A 27,993-nucleotide genomic window follows, 5' to 3' on the forward strand; every position below is an offset into this window, starting at 1 on the left:
CTCAGATGATCCACCACACCATTCACAAACAGGGAGAAGAGGGTCGGTGCCATAACACATCCCTGGCGCACTCCCCTCCTCACGGGCACCCTTTCTGTTAACTGGCCCTGAGTGCCCCATCTGATCCTCGCATAATTTCCCTCGTGGAGCCTTACGATGAAACTCAAGAGGGGCCCTGGGAAGCCCATCTTCTCTAGTGTCTCCCACAGCCTTGCTCGAGGGACCAGGTCGAAAGCCATCCTGAGATCTATGAAAGCCATATAGAGGCTGCCTCTATTGATAGTAACTGACTTCCAATAGATCCCAAAAAAGCGGAAGACCTGGTCCATCGTCCCCACCCTCTGACGGAATCCTGCTTGGAGGTGAGAGAGGATTTGTTCCTCTTCCATCCAGGCTCCAACCCTTGAGATAATGACCCTGCCAACCACTTTCTGAATCACATCTATCAGACTGATGGGTCTGTAATTGGCAGGGTCCTCTCTAGCCCCTTTTTTAAATACCGTAACCACCTCAGCGCCGTTCCAAGAGTCAGGCACGGGGTGCCCCCTGGCGATGTAATTCATTATGAGGGCGATTAATTCTGCCCAAGCCTTTGGTTCCTTTATCAGAAGGTCCCCCGGTATCCCATCTGGGCCAGCCGCCTTCTTCGGGGTCAGATGTCTAATTGCCGCTAGTACTTCTAAGGGCAGAAAAGGTCCCTCGAGCTCCCTTATGTGTCCCCCTTCTCTACCCGTGTCTACCGTTAAAGGAGGGTCCACTTAATTTCCGCCATATACTGCAGAAAAGTGGTCAACCCATTGCTGGCTTGTTATATGAGTGGCTAGTGGTTGTGTACTCTGTTGCCTAGCTTTGTTAATTAGGTACCAGAATAGCCTTGAGTTCCTCATGCCAACCGCACCATTTAGATCCTGCCAATATTTTTCCTCCCACTCTCGTTTGGCAGCTGCCACGACTCTCAAATAATCCTTCCTAGCCGCTCTAACTAGTGAGGGATCTTTTTTGAGCAGGGCAGCTGTTAACTCTTTCCTTTTACCCTTGCACTGGGCTTTATACCAGGGATTAGTGGAGATGTGAGGTGTATTATTAGCTTTAAAGCTTTTTGCTTTAAATAAGAAATATTGGCTCACCTGCTCTATTGTGTTCTTATAGGCTATATCTAAGGCGATTGGGGACTCCGGTGCACTTCTCACTCCCTGTTCCCGTGCTGCCAGGTCCAAGGTCAGATCTACCACAAGGGATTTTATACTCCCCAGTTGATCTTCCTTTAATTGGGCCTTGTCCCATTTCAACCTACGGTTACTATTATAGGGGACAATCTCTTTAGTCAACCTCAAGGGAGCACTCGACCCCACATCCTTTGGGTTACCCCACCTGAGCTTGGTACAAAGGGGGTTGTGGTCACTATCCTGTGTAGCCACCACCTCCATATCTAAAAGGTCTTTCCAGAACCTAACATCCAATAAGATATAATCTATTCTAGACGGGCCGCTGAGCCTATTAAATGTCATTGCACCATCCCTATCTGAATTGGTCCTACCATTGAGTGCTCTTAAGTTGTGTTCCCTGGTTAGGGCGTTGATTTGGATTGCCCTTGCTGACCATTTTCGAATAAGGGGTAACAACAAGGCTGGGATAGACCATTTAGAATCTTCCCCCTCAATGCCCAAGGGATTGTCCCCACTCAGGGGTTCAAATGTACAATTAAAATCCCCACCCACTATAATTTTTGCAGAATATGGACACCTCGCTAATGCGGTATCCAAACTCGTTAATGTTGCTGATGATGTGTCCCCCGGTGCCCCTCTAGCATAAACATTAAATAGTTCCAGCCTACTCCCCTCAGCAAAACCCCTACAAGAGAGGTGTAGGACATCCCTACACACGGGGTCAAGAATAGCAACGTCCCAATTCAGATCAATTTTGATCCAAATCAGTAGGCCTCCCGCTGGTCTACCCTTCCCACTACTTACTGCGGGAGAAAAATATGTGGTATATCCTGATTTGTATAGAGGGAGCAGGCTCCAAGTTTCCTGGAATAGGCAGACATCGAACTTCTCGATAAATGTATGCCATTCCGGGAGCACCAACTTCCTTTTTAACCCTGCCACATTCCAAGATAACAGGTGAATGTCTCTGTGGTCTATAGGGGTCAATCCCGGGGTCCCCTTACTCCCGCTCCTTTCCCCCTCTTTGGGGATGGGAAAGGCATCCACATAGGTAGATGGTATTGATGGTAGGATACTATCACCTGCCTGTCTATTTTTGTTGCCTCTTACCTCCCTTAGTTCCTCAAGCTCAGTACCCTTTGAGATGACACTACTTGGACGGCCACCCCTCTCCCCCGTCGACTGTAGACATCAGTCACAGTCTTCCAAACCCGATATCAATGAGAACCTGTTACCCATCTCCAGAGGGGTGAAGGGCCTCAGGTGCTCCATTCTGTTATTGGTATTTCTGCTGTTTCTCTGGGGCACCGAAATCCAGCCCAAAGGGTCAGCCACCTGGACGGGATATTGGCCGTAAGGGGCATACCTATTGCTATATGGGGGCGGGGGGTTAGGATGGGGAGGGTACAGCCCGTTTGTGAAAGATAGGGGAAGCACCACAGATCTAGGGTAAAAGTATGTCAGAGCCCGCGGGGTGATACAGTTATCTCCGCTTCCAGTGGGCCAGTTTAATATATAATCCACTGCGCGCGGGTCTCTAAAATTGACCACCACCAGGTCACCCTCAATATCTTTGCGTCTGTTACCCAACCAATTGAGTCGCCTGACGTGCACTATTTCCCCATCGATGTTGTGTGAGATGGGCCTGTAAGTACGCAGCCAGTGCATTATTTTATTTTTCAATTGTGCATAACCTTCTCTCTTGTTATCGGATAATGGCGGGACCCCAGTTAAGACGACCAAAAAAGGCACCGCTTGTGGAGGTATCTCCACTTGTGGCCTTTTGATCACTGGAGCTCTGGTGTGTCTGGCGCTACCCTGGTCCTTCCGTATATTTTCTGTGGGAGCCCTTATCGGTCCCTTCTGTGGATCGCCCACTAGACCTGATACTGGGATATTTTGAGGCTTTGGGAGAGGCGGTCTTTGATGTTCAAGGTCAGCCTTACCGGGGAGCTGTGGCTTAGGTTTGGGGGGCTGGGTTGGAGCTATAGAAACTTTGTTAAAAGATTGCTTAGCTGAAGTTGCTGGTTGAGCGACCCCAGTCGCCTGAGCCTTGGCTAGGGTAACCATACTACTTATGGCCGTCTCCAAGATGGTGAGCCTAATCTCTAATTTCTTTATGCTCTCACTAATGGGCAGGAGCAGGGATCTATGTAGGAATTCCAGATTCCCCAGAGAAGTAATGGGCGGTAATACATTCGGTTGCGGGGCCCCAGAAGTGTTATCGTGGTCTATGGTGTTTGTACCCGTAACAGAGGGAACCACTGCTTGCGATAATGTCAAGGATGGATACATTTCTGGAGCTTCCACTGTTGACATATTGGAGTTGGCAGGGGGCTTTGCAACTTTCCCAAAGTCGGAATGGGGGATTTTGGCTTTACCCTGCCCACCCCTCAATTTCCTTCTCTTCTTGCATGGGGGTGGACCATGCGTCTCTACCACAGGTATTTGTTTCGGCCTGGTCTTCCTAGGTTTAGCTGCAGTGGGGCTCTGAGTTATTAAATCCACGGCAGTACAGCTAGAACTGGGGAGGGGGGAGGCACTTGCAGCTTGGTCGAGGGGCAAAGATGGGGTGGGGGTAGAATCCCGCAGTAAAAGCGGGACGCCATCCTGTGATAATAAATCCTCGCTGATGTTTAATGAGCCACACTCCTGGGTGACAAGAGTAGGAGTGGTATCGATAAGAGGCCTGTTTTTTAAGTTCTCGATGGAGCGGCGGCTTTCTGCCCTACGCTCCGCCAAGGAGGTTTCCTTATCACCATCAACCAGGGCCCGTGAGAAATAATTATCCAGAGTCCCATTTCTAGCTCCCACCACCTTCACAGTACAACCCTCTACAGGCAACGATGCCATGTCCGTCGCCTGTATCACAGATCACAGACCCAAAGTAGAATAGACGGAAGAGAGTAGGCCCAGCCCGGCCTACACTGGCCTACGAGGGCCTCAGAGGGCCCGCCCTTTGCCTGGGCTTCGCCCCGAGCTTCGTCCCGCGTGTGTCCCGCTGCGTGAGACGATTAGACTGATTATATCCTCCCAGGCGGGGGGGCGTGGCCTCTGCGGGAAGAGGCTGCAGGTGTGGACAGCGCCTCGCAGTCCCGCAGCGGTGTGGGCGGTGAGGGCGGGTCCGGGGTTCAGCAGCAGCAGCTGAATAGTGGGAGCCGAGACCAGGGGACAAAAGTTCCAATCCAGCGGTGTTCGAGTTTTCCAGCCAACAAAAGCAGAAACCGCGCCCAGTCAGGTCAGCCCCATGACACTGAGTAGCACCCGCGCAGCGGGTGCTGCAAAAGTTTATGCAGATTCCTGGCGGGGGGGGGGCGTGGCCGCTGCGGGAAGAGGCTGCAGGTGTGGAAAGCGCCTCGCAGTCCCTCAGCGGTGTGGGCGGTGAGGGCGGGTCCGGGGTTCAGCAGCAGCAGCTGAATAGTGGGAGCCGAGACCAGGGGACAAAAGTTCCAATCCAGCGGTGTTCGAGTTTTCCAGCCAACAAAAGCATAAACAGCGCCCATTCAGGTCAGCCCCGTGACACTGAGTAGCACCCGCGCAGCGGGTGCTGCGAAAGTTTATGCAGATTCCAGGCGGGGGGCGTGGCCGCTGCGGGAAGAGGCTGCAGGTGTGGAAAGCGCCTTGCAGTCCCGCAGCGGTGTGGGCGGTGAGGGCGGGTCCGGGGTTCAGCAGCAGCAGCTGAATAGTGGGAGCCGAGACTAGGGGACAAAAGTTCCAATCCTGCGGCGTTCGAGTTTTCCAGCCAGCAAAAGCAGAAACAGCGCCCAGTCAGGTCAGCCCCATGACACTGAGTAGCACCCGCAGAGCGGGTGCTGCGAAAGTTTATGCAGATTCCAGGCGGGGGGGCGTGGCCGCTGCGGGAAGCGGCTGAAGGTGTGGAAAGCGCCTCGCAGTCCCGCAGCGGTGTGGGCGGTGAGGGCGGGTCCGGGGTTCAGCAGCAGCAGCTGAATAGTGAGAGCCGAGACCAGGGGACAAAAGTTCCAATCCAGCGGCGTTCGAGTTTTCCAGCCAACAACAGCAGAAACAGCGCCCAGTCAGGTCAGCCCCGTGACACTGAATAATTAATAAAGTAAGGAACCACAATTACATCGGTGTAACTATTGCTGCGTAGCTGAAATGGACGCCAAATAGTCAAATAAAGAACTGCAAAGCAGAAATAATTATCAAATCTATTATAAGATTCTGCAGGACCTATGATCAACGTATTGAATGAAAAAATTATATCATCACTACTCTATTATATCTGATATGAACACAATCTATATGCAAGCTTTCAGATACTTGCTAAACATACGTTCCCATGATGCCACAAACTAAACTACGCCTGGAATTAAACCTGGCATCACCGTGGGTGCATAACATGGCAGCCAAAATAAATTATGTCTGCAAATGCAGTAGGGCATATTCCGACATTGAAGTGGCTGCATCTGGAAGAGGTTAAAAGAAAGATTTAGGAAAGAGGGATTGGATCTTACAATACTTATGAAAACAATTGAAGAACAAAAACAACCCCAATTAACTGATCATGGCGGGATGCCAAGGACAACAAAGAAAATACTCTTGGGAAATAAAGGTGAAAAAGACCTACTGATATCTTTAAATACAAATCTTGTTCTAGATTCTTATTTGACTTAAGGCACCAGCTAACATTTGGAAGGTTCCATAAAAATAAAATTCCTACGATTCAGACTGAGGCAGAAACCAATTTTCCAGGTCGAAGGAACATGGAATACCCCTTACTCTGGTTACACTGGATGCAGGCTATAAGAACGAATCTATTAGTCATATAATGTGCCTGTGTCCATAGTTATTAGACTTATGAAATACATATTTATGGGAACTTTTTTAACAATCTAACATGAGGACTACTATGTTTTATTGAACAATCTAATTCCTTTATTAGACCAAACATATTATCATCTTAAACATGCTACTGAGATGCTATATTTGTTTTACTTGTTTGGTTTATTGAATATGTGTCATTTTTGCAGTGTATATTGAACATTATTTTGTACTCAACGCATTTTTAGGGGTATCAGATTTTACATGTATTCTTGGATTCTTGTAGTCTTAATTAATACAATAAGCCTATTACCACTCATTTAATGTTTGCCAGTGGGTTCAAAGCTAATACTTCAAAGAAAAGAAGTCTAACTGTGAATTATTTCATGTAGGTCATAGTGCTGAATTCTTCTGCAGGTTATTTACCTGCCCTAAACAAATAAAAAAGTTAAATGGACAGTTGACATACTTTTTCTTTTGCCTCTTTCAATACTAGTAAAAATAGAGAAAAAAACATTCACAATCACATTGACCTTTATAAACCACTGGGCATGTGGCTTCTTGGTTTTGAATGTCACCTGAACCCCTCCATGGAAATATAACCGTATACTCCTCATCTATCTATCTATCTATCTATCTATCTATCTATCTATCTATCTATCTATCTATCTATCTATCTATCTATCTATCTATCTATCTATCTATCTATCTATCTATCCATCTATCCATGCAGATGTGCAGAGTGTTATTGCCTTTGTATTGCAAGTTTTGAGAGGGGGAAGGTGTGAGAGGGGTCCTGACATACAAGACGCCGTAAATCCCTGAGTCCCTTTCTCAAGTAATAAATAGCATGAAACGATTTATACCATGGTGTTTTTCATGTGCATTGGTTTAAAGAAAGCAGGAAGCCAGTGTTTACCTTAGTGTAATCAGGTAATAGCAGAGTGCAGAGTGAAGACAAAATTTTGCTATTAGGAGAGTTGTTTCTCTGTCACTATAAAATGTAGTCTGTGAGGCAGTAAACAAAGTTTTTCTCCTGCCAATTTCACTGTGTTCTGGAAATTAATTGGACTTTGATGTTTTCAATGTAGTAATAATTGTGTGAAAGCGCATTTATTAATGTAGTTCCTCAATTTAATGCGTTATTGCGTTACATTTATTTTCACTGTGAAGTCATAAAAATACACAGACACACATATTCAGGAATATTAGTGTACTGCATTTTTTTGGCAAGTTTTAGGACTGGTATCCAGTTGCACAAAGTATGCCTCTTTCAGTGTTGGCTAAGAGACTGAAGGTATGGGTTATCTATCTACATACTGAAGTAAGAATATACGCTGTGTAGTGAAACCACATAATGAGTCTCATCCTTGAAGATTTCTGAAAGGGGAAGGATTAGTGTCGGAGAGCCATCAGTCAAGAAATAGTGAGTGGGGCTAATCAGGTGGGGTTCACTTGCAGAAGGAATTGTTCTTGTGCAATAAATTGAGATAAGGCAAGGTGCTGGGTTAGGAATTAAGAGAGAAGGGATGATATTCCATTGAGAGGAGCTGGTAGGGTTTGATTCTTGGCTGGATGGCCAAAGTGCTGCTGGTGAAGCTGACTGCAGGTATTCAAGCAGTTATAGAGATTGCAATGTTTTCGAGATGCTCTGGTCCCCTCCTGCCTTTAATTTTGATCTTGCTGCCTGTTCAATCACCGACTCGATGTCTGATCCATAGGGCCAATGTGGTGGGAACTGGAGAGAGTTAGAGGTATTTCATTATTTAGTGCTCCAACGTTGAGTCGGGCCACAAGGCCTGGATCCTTGGTGGGTTAAAGTGATGCTAAGAATGTCTTTTAGGACCTGCATAGTCCAACACATGTTTATGTCACACAGGCCACCTGCAGGGCGCGCCTTTGTTTCCTTGTCCAAGGTTCATCAACTAAGGGGACGACAATCTGGTTAACAATGAGGGGAGCAGGAATATGTTACTGAGTTCAGCTCCTATTGGACAGATTACAATTGCGAGGGCTGCATCTTTATATCTCAACCAGTAGATGACAGACTGCTTTACTGAGCGAGGACTTCAATTAAAGTTCGGCTAATAGTCATGTGACTTGGGAAATTACTGCATAGGTCTAACAGTCACAAGATCCAAGGATATATTATACGATTCAAATCCCCTTCTTGGGTTTGCCATTGTCAATTTCACAGGTTAATTTACTCCAAACACTACCCATGCTTTGCAAGTTCTAGGGTTCACCATTTCTGAAACTATGCGTAGGAGAAAATAAATCTGACTTTGCAGGCAGGCACTGTCATCAGGTAAATACTCATTGAGTCTGGTGGGGGAGATTTCAAATGACATAAACTACTTGAAAATAGTGCTATTTTCTACTCAGTTTTCTCAAAATTGCAAATTTATGAGATCCTCTGACCCTTTTGTGTTGTCAGGGCCAGGGCGTTTACCCGGTAGGCCGCTAGGGTGGGGGCCAGTTTTGGGTCCCTGGGGGGGCGCTTTTGTTCAGGGGGTCGGTAATATCGACCTCCTGTAACAAAATCGGCCGAAACTGGCCCTCGCTCACACCTCTCGGCTGCACTCCCTCTCCCCCCAGGGGGGCCGGTTGAGTAGTTTGCCAGGGCCGGTTTCTGGTCCCAGTCCGGCCCTGGTCAGGGTTCATCATCTCAGAGTTTGGGTGCATATTGTTGCCTATTGCTGTGCACAATCTCTGACAATGCACATGCTAATGTACTTGTGAATGCCTGCTATTTTTGATGCTGTATTCTTGTGGGAGAGCAATGCGAGCAATGTATAAAGGGTGTTTGCAGTGCTGTTTGTAATTTTTAGCCATTAATGAAGTCACAGGCTTGTCAGTCTCAACAGCCTGAATATTCATGAGGATGAAGGTTGCTTGTCAGTGTCAGCCAAACATAGTTATCTCAACCTACGGAGCTATTTTTCAGTTTTAACATTTTCTGTATCTACGACCATTTTCAGTCCTTCTGTTGTAGGGATGCAATGTTTTGCTTATGTTGTCAGTTCCTAAAATCCTTGCATGCCTTCTGGAATTCTGTTTCCTGATGTTCTTTTAGGTCTGTAACTGCTTTACCTGCTGAAGTTATTCTATATTTTGGGTTTTCCAACAAAGTTTCTCCACTAAATTAGTCAGAACTATTACATGAAGAGCCACTTTGATGGAGAATCAATTTGGGAAGGATCCACTAACTGTCAATGCTGGCAGATAATAAACAATACTGGCATTGGGATTGTCCCCAGAAATGGAAAATACACTGTCAGAGCCCACATTATTATTACCATATCATGCAGGAGTTCATATTTCAGCATGTTAGGAAAACTACACTTACATTTTCTCACAGGTCTACCACCACTTCCATGGCATTATTGATAGGGCTAGCTCAGACAAAGGTTGTTGTGGACCTCTCCTCCTAGTTTGGAAGGGTTTTCTGTCACCAAGTCTGGCACAGTAAACTCTGAACCTTAACAGAGCTGAGGGCAGGGCCAAAGGTGTTTCCATTGGTGCCATGTGGGTCAACTAGGGTACCCTGAAAGGGCAGTTATTTAGTTATTTCATCATAAATGCAGAGAAGGAATCTTTAATTTTCTGGTAGATTCTCCTTTTTGACCTTCCATGAAACACAGTGGCAGCTGGTAGAATATGAAAGTGGTGGGCGTAAGACCAAACAACACATTTTTATCTACGCTATTGTCCATGCTCTGCATTTATCAAAGTAGTTCGGGGATGGGGGGCAGGAATTCTCCCCAGAGAAAATTTGTAAAAATTTGTGAACATTTATGCACTTTTCAGCACTATTTCTGTGATAGATGAAATGGCCTCTCTGACAACACGGCCCGAAAACATAGATTTAGTATCATTTAATAGAGTATCCAAATTCATCTTCGAGTGTGCTAGTCAGACCATCACATGATACTCATCTGCCTCTGCTCGAAGCAACATAGACTCACGTCTACCGTCTCCTTCCTCCACACAGGAATAATATCAAGCAACTTTGACAAATTGTTTTCGAAGTCTTCACCAGTCTCTTGTTCAACACTTCTTCTGAAACACAATAAACTAGTTCAGTGACTTTGATCTGTAGAAAGCTTGTACTCTGTTCTGATGCTTACTCACAGAGAAACAAAAAAGTGCTCTACTGGGAAATGTTTGTTCTCCTTTACTGGGCAAACGTACGCAGAGCCTTGCAAGGTTCCCTTTTATCCCCCGCTCTTCAAAACATTTTCCTATGGACCAAGCACAGGAGAAGTTGACTTCATGACACAAATCCCCTCATTCGGAAAAACATTTGACACTGTATTTGAAGGTCTAAATTTCGAGGCATAGTTGGGCTAAACATCCTTAAGCGCCGTAGCTCAAAAACTGAACTTTTGTTCCTATGTCCGAAACACCTTCTAAACAGGATACTCTCAGTGCCCTATCTGAATTTTGTAGAGAACAGGATGCTGAACTCAATGTACACTCCCATGTGTCAGTGGTGATCAGAACAATCTATTGCTAGCTCTTAAAGCAAATCTTCTTGGTCACCCTCTTGTTTCCCAAGTACAACATCCTTGTCATGGGTGTCCTAGACCGCACCACATTTTAAATCTAGGGAAAAGTCAACTTATCTCCATGCAACTGGGATCATATAAGGGAACCTATTTCAACCCAAATATTATTTAGAGTTATAACTCAATGGCCACTTGGCTTCAGATCATGATGGAGAGCTAATATCATAGGCGCACAAGATGCTCTGCTCATATCAGTCTCTTGATCATATCTGGTACCTGATGATGTACCTGCTGTTTAACAGCATCACATTGTCAAATAAGTGATGCCCACAATCATTCACTCGACCACTTCTCTATAAACAAAGACAGCTAAATGAGTCACTTCAAACACATTCTGAAAGCACAGCACTTGTGATGTTTTTTCTAAAGACAATGCACAATTGATTTCACTAAAAATTGGGCAGCTGCCAGAACCACCCCAAATCGTCTGAACACACAGCACTTTACTGACAATGCATTATTATACCAGAGACCAGTTCTCTGGCTACTCCATGCTGCTTTCCCCCCGCTACATATATTTGGGCCTGGCTTATACTGTTTCACCAGCACCAATCAAATAATATATAAAAATAATACATATTCCTAGACGTAGAGGGGCTTTGGTTTAGCCCATTTTAACTATTGTTGTGTTTGTGTCAGTCACATTTGCTGACACCCATGACAACACTAAGCATGGGCTAATGGGTATAACAGGTTCTCTTAGCCTTTGAGTTACATAATTATACCTGATCATATGGGCACATCTACATAAAAACTAGTATGCTGCCTTGTCGTGGCTGGTCTGCCAATCCTTCAAACAATCCTTTAGTTTTACACTGTCTTGTTTAATGTATTTGTTTATTCTTCACAAAATTGTCATATTAGCTATGGCCTGTGCATTGATTAGTTCTGGCTAAATGTTTATTTTCTACCACTTTTACGTATGTGTCTGCATGGCAGTATTTATCGAGAGACGCAGTGCTAGAATAACAGTTTGTTCACTATTTACTGAAGTGAATACTCCTACTTAAGGTGAGCTATATCCTGCTCGACATCTTTGTAACAGGAATGTGATCAATTGAAGACAAAAGTTTATTTTTAAACATTCAGCAGCACATGGGTTCACAATGCATCGTTTGCTTGAGTAAGTGGAAAGGTGGTAATTTTTTTGTTAGGCAAATCGCCCTTCTCAAGTTGACTGCCACCACAGATGGAATGCCTGTAGGTCCATTAGGAAGATGCCTTGTCCAAAACAAGGATTGTTACACCATGTTGAAAGTAAATCTAGAATGTAAGACTTGCTTCCCTGTCCTGATGGATGGCATTTCTTGTAGTGCTTGCACAGTTATATCTACCTAGTTCTCGACACATTGATATGCAAAAATGCAGTCTCTTATTAATGAGTTGGCCTTAACAAGCATTGAACCTGTGCAGATGAACAGTATAGTAGGTTAGTCGTAAATATGTAGTTTGGGGTTGGTGTCATGCTCAGCATTAACTCACCCTCGATCTGACTTAAGAACTCTACCAACTGCGATCTGACCTGCCCTCATTACATGAACCCACCATCCAAACAGATGGTGGCTTCATATAATGAGGGCAGGTCAGATCGCAGTGGGGAGATGCTTAAGTCAGGTCGAGGGCGAGTTAACCAAGATGTCTGTCAAAATAGAGGACCTTGAGGTCCTTTTTGAAGGTTACTAGATAGGTGGCTAGACAGAGGGAGGGAGGGAGGGAGACGGAGAGTTCCATATTCTCGTGGCACTTCCAGAGAAAGACTTGTTCATGTAACTTTCTGGACTGAAAGTGAGGTTTTCCAGTAGCAGGTATTAAAGCAGCAGCATCCAGCAGCATTTATTAAAGTACAGCCTGCCACAGGACTCAAATGACCTGAGTAAGGCGTTGTTGTCTTTAGTGCCCCAAGACTAGACTACGAAGCATTGCATTTTCTTTTACTTTCCCTAGGTCACCATTTCAACATTGTGTGCCTAATATATACACCATAGCCTGCAAAGAATTACAATTACAACTTGAATACATTACCATTGCACTGTGTGCTCTGCAGAGAGGCCAGAGATTAGATTTGTGTATTCTGAACATGTTTCTCACCCACTGGCAAGCACTGACAAACTCGCACTGGCTTCAGCCTCAACTCCAAAGGGCTAAATTGTGGCCTGGTATAAACATCTGGAGGTGTCTCAGTTAAAAGTGTGCAATATACAAGAATACTCTGCTGCACGTAAACAAATACACAAATACAACGTCCTGGAAGTAGCCAACAGTCTTGGGGAACGAATGATTAAGTAAAGCAGGTAAAAAATGAACAGGAACTCCACCGCTGACATGGATTACCTTAACGTTTCTAACTTTTAGTGTTCCGAAATCGAACAGTGTTTTTGCCAGTACAGTTAGGAATATGAACATAAGGCCTGATTTGCTTGATTGTTTGTTTCTGCTAAAACAAAATATTAAAGTGCAGGCTGGCAATAATGCATGGCAGCCAGGATGTCCTCAGGGGTGGCTCTAGGCTCATGGCGGCCCTGGCTAGGGAGTGTAGGTAGGGGGCCCTGGAAGAGGGGGTCTGGGTGGGGCGGAGCCCCCCAGAGCTCAGGAAGGTGTTTTATTAAAACGTCCAGAAAAGGCGTTAGATGACCAGTACCTGCGGCTGCTCATACCTTCCGAATTGGTCTCAGAACGATAAAATTTAGGAGGAGGAGGGTATATTGTGACACGCAACGTGAGGGACTGGCACAGACGTCTGACGTGCCAGGGCCATGACAGGGGCCCCAGACCTACAGCCCCCCCCCCCCACAGAGAAAGAATTGGTGGCCTCTTTGCCCTGAAACATCCCTGCCAGGGGCCGCCACAAGTATCATTCTGCTCATGGATATCATCATTTTTTTGTTCTTGTTTATGGTCGTCAGGGCCTGTTTTACCTAGTGCATCAGCAGTACTCTTGCTGAAGGATTCTCCATCTTTAGGTTTCCCTTGGGTGATAAAGTTCAGGATTGCTCCTTCCTGTGATGCTACTAAAGCCTGCTGAGCCGCCTTTCTCTTTCGTTTCGAATAACCAGATTCATTTACTCGAATTCTCTTCATTTTGCTTGCAATGTTATATAAACCTCTACCAGCAGGCCAGAAGTGGGTAGGGAAAAAAAGAAGCTAATCAGGAACCAGGACGAACGCAGGCGTGGAGGCCAGTGAAGAGGGGCGGGTCAGGGTGTTTGGAAGTGGAACAGAGCCGGAGGCCGGCAAATCCCTGCCAGCGGCCCCACGCAAATATGTATCCATCCTCTAAGGATTATTATATTAAAGATATATATTGGCGTTGCGGCCCCTGGGGTTTGGCTTGCACATGCCTAAACCGCCCCTGATGTCCTACCTGACCTATACAAAAGTGAGTGAGGCACACAGTCTTGTCCTGCGTCCCAATCTAGCAGTGCAGGCCAACCCTTCAGAGGTTGGTGTCACGGTCGCAGACAGGACTAGTGTTCTGCACACCAGTCCTTCATCTGATTCCACTGCCGAAGGCAGCCTCATGTAGCCTCTACCTTTCTAAAGTAATCCCAGGCTCTGGCAGTTATGCTTGCTAACAACAGCCACCCTGTAATGACTTGGGAAAGGGCGAGGTGGTGAGTCAACTTGAAAATAATTGACAAACATCCCAGGGATGTCCTGATTTATTCTGTTGACGCCTGAAGGTGCTTCATATCTGACACTGCATCGCATCATAAGTGGGTGGTCTCTGATCACCCCCAAATGTATCATGCCAGGCCAGGCGACATATCAGCCTGTAGGCTGCTTAACATTTACCACAGCTAAAACTGTTATACTAGCACATGCACACTAGTGCATGTGCCTATTTATAACAGCCTTACTATCTGCCTGATGTCACATCTGTGTTACTGAGCATCACATCAGGCAGGCCAAGCAGGAAACTGTACTTTAAAAGAAATGTGGACCCTAGTAGTTTTTTGCAATTAACCTCCATATAGCTAGTACAGAACAGAATTCAAGATTTTCCCATTGCCCTCTCCATGTTATCTCAGCCTAAATTAGTCTGGTATCCCTCAATGTCTAGAAGCCTGCTTACATAACACCAACACTTTTATTGTTCTTTGTTCCTACACCTTAAAGGGACATAAAGTGAAAAGAGACAAAGAACAGATCTCTTTCCACAGTAATACAGCTCTAGTAACAATATAGCCTTATAGCCTGCCGTAGCGGGCTATACTGGCCATTAAAGGCCCGCTCCAGCGTTTAAGGCCCGAGACGGGATTTTAATAGCTGGTATAGCCCAGCTACGAAGGGCTATAAGGCTATTAGAACATTCTGCCAGTAGAGGGCAGAATGTTCTAATAAATAAAACAAAGGCGTCTCGGAGCCCAATGGGGTTTAAATCCCATCGAGCTCCGAGAGGCCTTTGTTCACAGAAAAAGCTGTGAACAAAAGCAACATTGGAATGTTGCTCTGCAGGCCTTTACCTGCCCGTAGAAGCACAGAGCACTCCATTGTATTCAATGGAGATCTCCACATTCCAATGTTGTAATATAGACTTATAGCCCACCGTTGCGGGCTATACCGGCTATTAAAGGCCTTCTCCCTCGTTAAAGGCCTGAAAAAAAGAAACACATTTGGCGTTGCAGCGCACGCAATTTAATTGGTTTTATTTATTTCTTCCTTTACCTAACTCCGATCGGCCGAATGCCCTAGTTTACTACCCCCCACCCTGCCCCTCCCTCACCCCACCTCACCACCCTGCAGCGCTCCCTATAGGAGCCACTACTGGATAGAATATGTAAAAGGTAACTAATGTAAATTATGAAGGTGAATGAATCTGAATTTATCACAAGCAGGGGCGAAACTAAATAAAAGAAGTGGGCCCAGCCTCCTTTGGGTTCGGACGGGTGCAGGCATAGTGGCATAGGAAGGGGGGTGCAGTGGGTGCGGGCCACCCTGGGTGTCATCAATGAGGGGGGTGATAAAATGGTAAAAATGTGTTTTAAACACATTTTTTTACCATTTTATCAAGCTGGGGGTGTCAAGAACATTTTCGCACCGAGTACCACCTGACCTTGCTACGCCACTGTGCAGGTGGGCCCCCTTTTTGCCAGGGCATGCATCCTTCTGTGCTGCGAGAGCAAGCGGCTGTATTTAAATTGCCTCTTGGCAACAACGATTTACAAAAAGGGGGTGGTGATGAACAGAGTGTCTGAGTTAAACAGACCACTCTTACCCAGTCCAAAGATCAGGGCTTGATCCATCACCGTTATTTATCTCACTGCCCCATCCCAGCTCAGAACCTGGCTATATGCAAATCAGTCTGTCCCTGGCCCAGTGCATCATGGGAACAGGGCAGACTAAACTACCAAGCCAATTCTTCACCAGAAAGGAGACAAGCTACCGGGGACCGGTTTCTGGCATTTCAGCCTTCTTCGGCCCGGCTTGCTTGAATCCTGATGGAGCAGTGAGAAAAGGCAGTCTGCGGCATGTGGTGTTAGCCCTATCAGGTGGTAGTTATGGCATCATCACAGGATACATTCAGCATTAGTGATGAGTGGCATCCCATAATTGTACATTTCAAATGTCATAGCATATGTTTAGGAAAGTATTATATTTTGTGGATATATAAATACCAAATAAAAATTGCCATTTTCTCCAGCTAATACCTCAATCCCTTTAATATTGACAGAAACCCACATATTACAATACCTATTAGTCACAGAGTTGCACAGTTTAGGAAAATTAGCAAAAATCATATAAACCCGATTTAAGTGAAGCAGATTAATCACATCCATGCACATGCAATACCTCTGTTAAGTATTGAAAAGCTGCATTTCCGTAGCCACATGCACCAAGTGTAGAAATGAACGGAATCTTGGAACTAACATGGATAAACGAATAGTGGCTAGAGAAACAAACATGTAAACTAGTTTAATATATCTTTCCTATTTTAACTGACATTATAGCTTGACGCCTAATGTATTTCACTTGGAGTCTACTGCTTAATTTACTCTTAAAAATGTCAAACCAAAACCAAGAGAAAGACAATAATTTTGTTGCACATTTAGAAGTGCAGATCTATTTGGGGAAAATGTGTAGAGATTTATAGATGTTAAATGCTTGTGTTCAAAGCAGCTACAGAATCTGAGTGCTGCATAAATCAGCATATTGTCCTAGCAAGCCATAACGCGAAGTCCAACACCAGCAGGGTGGAAAATCACAGCCAGGTTCTGATCTGGGATGGTGCAGTGAGCTAAACACCAGCAGGGTGGAAAATCACAGCCAGGTTCTGATCTGGGATGGTGCAGTGAGCTAAAAAACGGTGTTGGATTAAGCCCTGATCTCTTGACTGGGTAAGAGTATTCTGCTTAATTCAGAAACTCTGTCCATCACCACCCCCTGTTGTTTAATTATTGTTATTAAGAAGAGTGACAATGGTTCACCAAAGAATGAAATGCTTTGTGGTATAAAGAGGTAATGGTTGGCTGCCTGAATGTTCAAGTAGTTGAACATTAGATGTGCTCCTTCTAGTATCCTACTTTGATGTGAATTATGGCATCCGCAAGAAATAGGTTTCGGTCTGGTTTTCAGTAGGGGAAAAACGAATCACTTGAGTGAAAAAGAAGGAGAACATTTTTGCTAACTTGCCATACAAGTTGCACCTTCAGAGCAAACTGGCATGGTCACTCATTCTTGCCGAACATAGCAGAAAGTCATAAACAGAAGGCCATAAGGAAGGGGGACCATTCTTCCTTTATAAATATTGCTGAGGCACAGACAGCTCTGTGTGCTCTGTTTTGCTCAGTGACGGATTACGCTGCCTGCCTGCCCTGCCTGCGTTGAGCCGATCGTCCCGTAGTACCGCCCTCCCCCCGCCTGACGTCAGACGCAGGAAGCAGAGCGGAGGGTGAGGGAGAGGGAACAAGGAACCCTGCGGCTGCCGTGGCTGCCGTGGCCGCCGTGAGTGCCGTGGCCGCCGTAAGTGCCGCGAAATACCGGGAATTACCCGAAATTACCGGGAAGTGCCGCGAACAGACTCCTGAGTACACCAGGAAGGAAGCAGGAGAAGCAGGAGCACGCCCTGTGCTCACCGAAAGGAGGAAAGAAGCCTACTGACAGCCTGGAGGGGGCCTCCTGGGTCCCAATATAATCACTGGACGCAGGGCACGGCATGGCTTAAAGCTTAAATCCCACAGGCACACAGAGGTAAGTGTGGAAACGGCGAGGCAGTGAAAGTGTGGAACTTAACACCGCATTGTACCCTGTTTACCCTGACTTTGGCTTACCCTGACCTGGTGAGCCGTTTGAATAAATGAATAATATAGGGTGATAGGACTGCTGCAAACCCTCAAGCAAAGACATTCTACAGGGCAGATCTTTTGGCCCAGCAGGCACTTGTAAATATCCTGCAGACTTCACCCCAATCAGAGACCTAGCCTCGGCAAACCACAACAGTGCTGGGAGAAAGACAAAAATGGCTACGAAAAAAATGAAAAAACAGATGGAACACAATTTGAGACCAAGACTTAATGCTGCAAATACCACAAATGCAATTAGTCCAGGCTATTTGGAAGAGAGCAGTGAGTGCGTTGAAATAACTCCGAAAGCTAAAAAGAAAGGAGCCAAAAAACCAAAGGCGACGGCCAAAACCCCGGGCAGTGCAGCGTCAAACTCAATAAAGGAGTTTATGGGGAAGCACTTTAAAAAGGTGTTTACACCGGTAAAAGACAAAGACACTACAACAAGTAAAGTGGCTTCCCTGAATGGAAGCCTAGAGGGTAAGAAGAGTGCAGGTGCCTCCCTTCCCTTGGAGATACATGTGTCCAACTCTTTTAATTTGGCTAATCAATCGCTACAGCTTCAACTAGATCAGGGGGGCCTAACCTCGCCTCGGCTGTCATCATCACCACGTCTATCCTTCTCCTATGAAGTAGAGGGAGGATCTTTGGACAGCCCGGTCCCATCAAAGAGTCCAAACCCTGGGGTTGGAACGGAGAAAGGAACAAAAACACCCCAGAGTAAAAAGTCAAGTCAGAATAGGAGCCAAAATGAATGCCCAGTGGAAACTGAAAATATCAGTCCAAGACACTGTGCCGAATTGGATAAAACATCTGAACTAAACCATGAACCTAACCGTGATCTGTCATCTTTGACAGCTACTTCAATGCTGGACTTAATGTTAATGCTACAAAGAACCTTGCAAGGCCTCTTAGAGGTCACTTTGTCAAATAACTCTATTCTAAAAACTCAGAAAACATATCTTGCTAGTATAGAAGGGGAGCTGCGGGGGATTAAATCACATATGCCAAACATAATAAGACAAACCCCTGATCCGGAACCCCTAGAACAGGCACAGGGTGAAACCATAAAAAATCCCAAGGGAATTGGGCACACATCTTCTATGGCAGGTAAAATCTCTAACCATGATCCTGTACCGAGGAATGAGGTTCCGCCCCGAACTGATATGGAACCCCAAACTGATATACAACCCAATGAGGGCCACCAGATATATATCTCAAAGTGGCCAATGAGGATAATAAGAAGGGCTCAGAAGACAAGACGTGGGCCAAGAAATAAAGTAAGAAGCGCAGGAACAAAACCAGCAAGGATGGTGTGTCCTTCCTTGGAGGAAGTAGTGATGACGGAAGAGGCAGAAAGGATTACAGGAAAAGAAATAAAGGGTCCCTACCAGCAGATGAGTATCCCAAAATGGAATAGAACAAAGTTCCAGGGGAAAAGTGTAGGGCCACACAACACTCCCAAACCCCAGAAGAACACAGTTGATAACAAACACATAGGCCAGCCTAAGGGGGGGGAGAAGAAACTGGGAGGAAATCTAGAAGCTTGGGTAACACGCGAGGTGAGAGTGAACAGACCCAAAATCCACCCAGAAAAGGCAGAATCGAATGAACCCCCTGTTCCCAGCAGAGCAAGGAAAGTTGAAAAAGTAAATATGAATCTTTACCTTGAACAGATCCCGCTAAGGCTAGGGGGAAAAAAGGTAGGAAAAAGGCGGCCCCTAAATAGGTCTCAACTCCTGCAAGGCTTCTCCAAATGCCAGAAGCTGAAAGTGATAGGAACGAGCGACATTAGGGGAGTGGGCTTTATACAAAATAGAGAAGGAAAAGAGATCACTAGAATCACACTATACTCAAACCTGGTAAAAGACACGATTGAAAAGGCAGTAAACGAGCTACAGAAAGAAGGAATCCGCCTACTAAATGAGAATGAAGTCTTAGCAGAGGTAGAAGGAAAGGGACGACTGGGAAACAACTTTCTAAAATGCCATGCAGGGCTAGGAAAGAGACAGGTTAGGATTTGCGATCAGGAGGATGAAGAGGAAATGCCGCTAGGAAACATAAAAATAGTTGTAAACAACTCGGAGATGGCACATGAATGGGGAAACTGGAGTAAGGTGTCCGACCATGCAGGACCCTCATCGAAACATACTAACGATTGCAGGGAGGAAGGCTGGTTAGATGATACCGAATAGGGAAAAGGTAGGCCACATAGCATAAGGATAATCTCCTGGAATATAAATGGCCTAGGAAATAACCTGAAACAAAATAATATAAGGGAACTGGGGGAAAATACAGAAATTATGTGTATCCAGGAGACTTGGCTATGTGGCAAGACCCCGATATTTGATGGCTTCTACCAGCTAAACCGACCTGCAAAGAAATGTAGATTCGGGCACGCTGCTGGTGGAATCATGACTCTGATATCAACTAAGATCATGAAGAAAGTAACTGAAATAAATGTGAAATGCAAATGGTTGTTGGCATGTAGAATAATACTTTCAGGATGTATAAAAACGGATACAATTTTAATGATAAATGTGTACATGCAATGGGATACCTTAGAGCAATATGAAAAGGAAATGGCTCTCTTCAAGGAGGACATAGACTACCTTGGTGAAAAATACGGTGGGGATATGCTTATTCTCATGGGCGACTTTAATCACAAACTTCACCCTGAGAAGGTCGATTATTGGTTTCTAGATATACTGGAGGCCTATGAAATACCTCAAGCGAGCTTCCCCGAATGTATATTTGGTGCTAAAGATATACAGTTGGGAAATCTCTTGGGAACTAAAAACCTGTTTTGTTTGAATGGAAGATGCGAGTTAGACTGCCCCGCCAAAAAAACATTTAAACCAGGCTCCCAATTCTGTCCCATAGACTATGCCTTTACCACACCTTGGAACTTTAGACTAATCTCAGAATTCAGAATTGTGAATAGAGAGGGAAGTGACCATAACCTGGTAACCATGGAGATCCCGGATACGCACTTTGAATCTAGCCAAAAGGTTATGGAACAAGAGGTGGATTACCCTAGACGCCGGACAACTAGGCTTACGGAAGAATATGTTGCCAGATTAATAAAATTACAGCAGAACCTAGACCTAAAGACAGCAAGGGGTCGAAACCTCGATTGGTATGTACAAAAAATAGAAGAGGTGGTCCTAACCCTTAGTATAGGTCTAAAAAATATAAATAGAGGAAAATATAAAAATAAGGTAAAAAACCAGAAGATAGAGAAACCCACCGGCTGGTTCACAAGGGAATGCCAGGAGAAAAAAAGGGAAGTTAGGAGAATGACCCGCCGCATTCAGAAAAAGAGAGACCAAGATAGTGTAAACACTCTAGAGGGCATAAAAAGAGAATATAGCATGCTTATCAGAAGGGCAAAAAGGGAATTTAAAGAGGGATGCTGGCAAAAATTACTCGAGGCAATCGAAACTAAGAATATACGAAATTTTTGGAAGTTAGTCCACGCAGCAGCAGACCACCAGCCAGGGAAAATGAACTGCATAGTAGAAGAGTCTGCATGGGAGGAGTATTTACAGGACCTGTATTGTGCTCGGAAAGACCGGGAAGAAATTCTGTACACAGACTGGAGCGGTCTGGTAGCAGATATAAAACCCGCTTTTTCCGCTCAAGAGGTTAAAAAAACGATAAAGGGTTTGAACCTCACAAGAGCGGCAGGCCCAGATAACCTCCCGGCTCAAATAATTAAAACCCATGTAGATTGGTGGGCGGAATTCTTTGCAGATATGTTTGAAGTCATTTTAGATACTGGGAAATTCCCTGATAACTGGAATGGGGCTATAATTAGGCCAATTCACAAGAAAGGGGAAATGAGCAACCCAAAAAACTATAGATTAATCAATCTATTGGACATCGGGGAGAAAATATTTGCAAAGATAGTGCTTGGCAAACTAAAGGACTGGGTGGAAGAGAAATTAATTATCCCAGTGGAACAGGGGGGCTTTAAAGAAGGGCACTCCACCATGGATCACTGCTATGCCTTGTGGGCTCTTGCCCGGAAGTCGATAGAACAAAAGGGAAACCTGTTTTGTTGTTTCGTCGACTTCCGGGCAGCCTTTGATTTGGTGGACAGGGCAAAACTATGGGAGTGCCTGATCAAATATGAAATCCCGGTGTGCTTACTAGAAATCTTGAAGGAATTACATAAAGGGAACTGGGCCCAAGTCATTAAAGACACACAAGGGGCGCTGACAAAGAGAATTGGAATAGGGAACGGGCTGAGACAGGGCTGCGTCCTAGCTCCGCTCCTTTTTTCAATATTTCTAGCGGATCTGCCAGCAGCGCTGGAGGTGGAAAGAAGCGCGAGCCCGAGAATAAATAGTAGAAAGGTCTCATGTTTGCTATACGCAGACGACCTTGTGATTACTGACTTGACAGAACTCGGGCTACAAAGAAAACTAAACGCATTCCATGATTACTGTAAGGATAAATTGCTTACAGTGAACATGGAAAAAACAAAAATCATGTGCTTCGGCAAAAGGACCAAGAATTTTAGTTGGTACCTAGATAGAACAAAACTAGAAACAGTAAAAGAATATAAATATCTAGGCCTTTGGTTTGAATCCTCCTTAAAATGGGACGTACATCTGGGACACCAAAACGCAAAAGCATCTTCCTCTATCTGTGGCCTGAAAAAAAAATTCAATAAAAACTATGGGGACATGTCACACAAACCGCTATTAAAAGCATATGAGGCCATGATACCACCCCAAGTACTGTATGGTGCAGAAGTGCTCCTTCTAAGCGGAAAGGGAGGCTGGGATCGGGAGGAAGGTAGGGCCCTGAAAACATTATTGTCATTGCCAAAGTCATCAATGATACAGGCTGTTAGACTGGAAACAGATATGATTGGATGGAATACCTTGGCCAAAATGGCAATGATAAGATTCTGGAAACGCCAATCACAGGGGCTAGGGGAAAAGGTCTCACTTTGGTGTAGTGAGGAAATCCGCCACAGTAACCTTAGATGGGCATTAGATGCTAAAAGAAAAATAAAGGAAATAATTGGGAACCTAAAAGTGGGAGTAAACCAAAATTCCCTAGATGTGGAGTTCACGAAGAGTGCACTTAGAGCACAAGGAAGGGAGTACTCCAGAAGCCAGGATATAAGATATCTAAGAAACAAAAAATCTGTGGTAAATATGATAGAAGCATGGGAATACGAGACGGGGTATCCATACCTAGAAACCTTGCCAAATTACGCTTTTAGGTGGGAGATACTAAAAATTCGAATTGGCATCATCCCTTGGCAAATGGAGGGGAGAGTTAAGGCAGAAATGTTATACCCAGATGGTATATGTAAATGTGGCTTGGGAGCCAAGTGTGAAATGTTACATATACTTCTTGATTGCTTGACATGTCTAAAAGTGAGACAACGGTTCCTACGTCCTTTATTCATAAAACATGGCATAAGACAACGTGTACAAGCAACAAACTTGTTGATAGGAATGGAAAATCTGGAAATAGCAATTGCTCTTGGTAACTACCTGAAAGAGATAAATCGCTTAGCGCAGGAAGCTAAAAACTAAAGTATGAGGGATTGCAAGCCCATAAGACATCAGATAGTACTGTAATGAGCAACATATCAAAATCGTCTATTTTAAATGTAACAATCTCCAATTTTATTATGTATAGCATGTGTTTTAAATTTTTTAACGATTTTATAATTTTTAAAATTGTGTACAGTTTTGTTTGTTTATTGATGTGACGCAGCTCTACTTTGGATCTCATTGTTTAAAGACTACGGTCTAAATAAACAGAGTTTCTCTCTCTCTCTCACAGACAGGGATAACAAAGAAAATCACTGGATCACTGGGATAGGTCACAACAAAGTATCTCTACTTCTTTTCAAAAGCTCGCTCTGGATCAAGCTCTGGGATATCGTTTCTATTTTGGGATGTTAAGTATTACACAACAGTCACATTTTTCACCAATAAAGGGTTGTTAGCTATTCATCAAAAGACCTTTGGCATGCACAAAATCACACTAAATAGTTTTTCCTAGAACAGAGATTTGCGCATGCACAGTTGCCCACCCCTTTCAAGGACAAAGGTTCCTATTTTTCGGAATGCTTAGAGAACTGTGATAAGTCTTTGTTTTGCTGCACAATGACTAATACGAGATTAACTTACTGGATCTGTTTCACCAACTGAAACCTGTTCGGAAAATCGGACCTTCACTGGATTAGATCTTAGCTTCGCCTTCTTGGCTGCACTGATGAAAGCAGATTTTGGGGACTAAAAAAGAAAAAAATATTCGTGGTCAGGAAAAGGTTTAATTTCACAGGATAGCAACATGAGCTACAATGGCAACACATGCAATAGTACATGAAATGAGTTCACTCCTGAGCAGGGAGCTATCCAAAGGAGCACGATTGAACAAACTACAAACAAGTTACATTTAGCAGTGCACAGCCATACTCTAAAACATGCAATAGGCCAGGAATGAATGTGCACAGTCTGAAGTCAGCATTCTAGTAATAATAGACTTTAGATAATGCTGTTAGCACACCAAAAGTACAGTTTTAATGCAAATAAAATCAAGGGAACCACAGGTGGCAACATTGAGTTATAGTGACAATAGGTAAAAAGGGCCTGGTTTGGGCGTTTTTTTAAATAACAGCAGGTCTTTTATGCATTGCTGGATCAATACACTTTGAATTTCATTACAAATGTGACTTGCACATAGGGACGGGATGAATAGTTCTGTAATTAATACAATAGAAGATACAATTCTCCATTTGAGCATAATAATAAACAGAGATTGAATGCCCTTTGAGGAGGTAATCTGGAGAGCACTTCCCTTAAAGAAACTTGCTATAAATGCATGTTGTTCAACAGAATGTAATTGTTCCATTGCTTTGGCAAAACTGAGCCTCATTACAGCATGATATGTATGTTTAAAGATTGAAGAAAACACAAACAAAAAAGCATATATCTTTTGACTTACACAATTTTATATTTCCGTGTAGATTGTTGTTCCTTTGAAGAACATATATTTATTTAACATATTCTATGAGCAGACCAACCCTAACCAATCATACAAAAGCTGATGGGAGGAATGGTTGCAAATACTCTAACCAGTGGCAATCGCTTGGGGTATCATTCCAACCCATTGTTTCTTGGGCACTGTGCCTCTCTAGACAAAGGAGCGCCTTATGCAACCGGTACTGACTGTGCTCCTCATGGGAACAGTCTATCCTTAACTGCCAGACGAAACACCCTCCATAGGGAAAACAAGCAACCCCAGACCACTTTTGAAGTATATTATCCCTAATCAGACAGCTATAGTTTGGATCCTAATGCACAGTGTGCAGAGGGCCAAAGTCTGGGTATATCCTTAGCCACTTAGGGCGTAACATCAATCACGAAAAAACCCGCAATGGAATTAATCTCTGCAAAAAGATGCCCCTGATGCAGAAATGCGACATCTAGCGTCTTATTGGAGTACATACAGAATTTAGATCTGTAAAGTATGGACTGCAAGCTATTGGTGTGGACTTCACCTGGCACATCTGTCTTTTGGTCCTATCCTTATACAAGTTAAATATCAGTTGAGCAAAGTTCAGGATTTTGGAGGTGGTGGTCATTTGCACAATAGGGATTTTGGAGGTGGTGGTCATTTGCACAATAAGAACAAATTCAAACTGGACATAGAAGTGCTCAATTGTAAAGTTACAGTGGCTTTGATTGTAGGATGAAGTAGGTGAAGGCAAGGACTTCCTGTGGGTATTACCATGTAGACAGATGGCAATTAAAACTAAATGATAGCTATCTATCAGGTCACCATCTTCCTTCCGAATTAATATTCCAAATATCTGGTATGACAGTAGACTTTGTTTATCATGCTGTTACCCTCATCTAGTAGTGATGGCCAATTCATAACATAGGAAGTACTTCTGAATTTTAATGCAATATGGGCCAACCCCAAAAATAATGAAGCACTATGTTCTTGAACAACCATGTTTAGAAAGCCAGAGAAGACAAAAATACAGCAAATGTCAGAATAAGCCAATGCAAGAAGAACAATTCCATTAGCAGGTATGGTCATAATTTGACTGGGACCTAAATGCAATTAATTTTACAGGAACTAGTCCATTGTTGTCCTTTCGCTAAAAATATGCTTTGTGGTAGGCTTACCAAAGCAAACTGAGCCACATTGTTACTTTGGGGTGGTGGCATTACTCCTAATTAAAGGCTAGTAGGTAATAGTATGGAAATGTTGGTGTTCTTGTACCAAATTCCCACACGCTTTCCCCTGCTTTTTGACCAATTTTCACACAAGGCCTTCTTTTTTAGGGTGACGCCTACCAGACAGTGCATCTGTCTGGTTTGCTAAAGATATCCTTGGGACATTCAGTATCCTGGAGCTCTTGCATCTTATCGAGGATCTGCTCTTCAAAGATCGCCCTCTTCTTCTAGCTGACTGATGGTCCCTTCATGTATTTCTCTTCAGCTTTCTTGTAGTCAATCTTATCCACAGCATAGATTGTGTTAATCACAGCCTTGGACAGGAGGATATCCAGGATGAAATGGATCAGGTCTCCATTCATGAGTGTCTTGACGATGGGGCCGAGGGGATTACAAGTATATAATCAAAGGAGAAAAAGCCCTGCTCTGAGATGATGGAGATATATTTACAAATACCTCAGCAGATCTCAATGCATATTTTTCTCCCACTGTGTGCAAGGTAATCGATTGTTATGACTTTTACCATAGAAAACAGAGTGAACATGAAAAGATACAAGATTATGTTGCTGCACTGAGCATGTGGGTACTTTCTTGTAAATTCAGGGGTTAGAGGTTGGATTGGTGCAGGAACAAGTGATAATGCATTGTAACAACCCTAATTACAAGATAGATTCTGGGTCCATGGGGAGTCTACTTTAAAAGAGGTCACTTCTATCATTAGTAAAGCTAAATTTACTTCCATATGTGCAATCATGTCTGCAAGTACGAAGGAGGTAGTAAAGATACAATTAAAGTGGTAAAAAAAGGTGATCATGCGAGAGAGGAAGAATGTAACAAGAAAGAGGTGAGAAACATTGGGAAACAGAAACTCAATAAAAGGATGAAAGTGCTTAGGGGCAAATGGTATTGCTGTGGTAGTCCTAATCATTTAGCAAATAGTAAGAAATGCCCATCCCTTCATCAGAATTTTTTTAAGTGTGAGGTTAAATGACATTTTGCATGGGTTTGTTGCAAGTCAAGAGTAATCAAGTGTTTTGGAGCAGGATGAGGATTAGTCTAGTGCGGGTAAGGAGGGTCCACGGGTGCAGTGTGTACAGGACATATGGGAGTCAGTGGACACAGTAGGAAAAAACATATTTGAGATACGGTGACCACTAAAGTTCATTTGGAGTTGGTGTGGATTTAGGGTCACCATACACAATAATTAATGAAGAGATTTGGACAAATCTCTCTTGCCCAAAGATAGGGTCCAATTTGGGAAAAAACAGATATTAAACACCAGAGCTTCATGAGGGTAACCATCAACCTCCTGGGGTTCTGTAAATTGTTATTCGTATTTAAAGGCAGGGAGGTGGAGTGAAAGATTTACATAGCTGAGAGCTGACCATCAGTCCGGGGATGGTGAGATCAGTGTGAATTGGGCATTTTACTTGATCCCAATAGTGCAGACCCAGCATTGATTTTATTGATGACAAGCAGCAAGGTGAATTGTTTGTTAGCAAGTTTACATCTGTATTTTCGGACAAAGTTGGAGAAGTAAAGGGATTTGTCTACAAAATTGTACTAAAACAAACATAAAGTAAGGAATATGCCTTTCAGTGTCAAGGAAGAGGTGATCCAGAAATTGAATAAGTTGATGGATTTGGGTACCATTAACCAGGTGGAATCCTCCTATTAGGTGGCCCCCTAGTTGTAGCATGGAAGGTGAACGTTTATATTTGACTTTGTATAGATTTAAGGGAATTAAACAAATACATATTTGCAGATATGTTTCAGTTACCATGAATTGGTGAACTTTTGTCAGTGAGAAAAATGGATACAGTGGTATAGACTTGACATAGGCGTACCACCAGGTACTTTCACACAAAGACAGCAAGCATCTTTCTGCATTCATCACACTCATAAGGTGTTTCCAATTCAAAAGGGCACTATTAGGACTAGCATCAGCCACTGCAATGTTCCAGCAACTCAT

The 27,993-nt window shown here is 44.0% G+C and overlaps 1 protein-coding gene across 1 annotated transcript in view; it reads right to left on the reverse strand.

Annotated features, from left to right (window-relative positions):
• The window catches only part of FRMPD3 (FERM and PDZ domain containing 3), a 786,479-nt gene that overhangs the window by 438,217 nt on the left and 320,269 nt on the right, over positions 1-27,993 (reverse strand). The window contains exon 4 of the mRNA XM_086964646.1: positions 23,964-24,068. Within this exon, the coding sequence (XP_086820772.1) occupies positions 23,964-24,068 (105 nt within the window). The remainder of the gene's footprint in view (positions 1-23,963; positions 24,069-27,993) is intronic.

The sequence above is a fragment of the Lissotriton vulgaris genome, chromosome 4_1, assembly GCF_964263255.1.
Source record: "Lissotriton vulgaris chromosome 4_1, aLisVul1.2, whole genome shotgun sequence".
In the NCBI taxonomy this organism is placed as follows: domain Eukaryota; kingdom Metazoa; phylum Chordata; class Amphibia; order Caudata; family Salamandridae; genus Lissotriton; species Lissotriton vulgaris.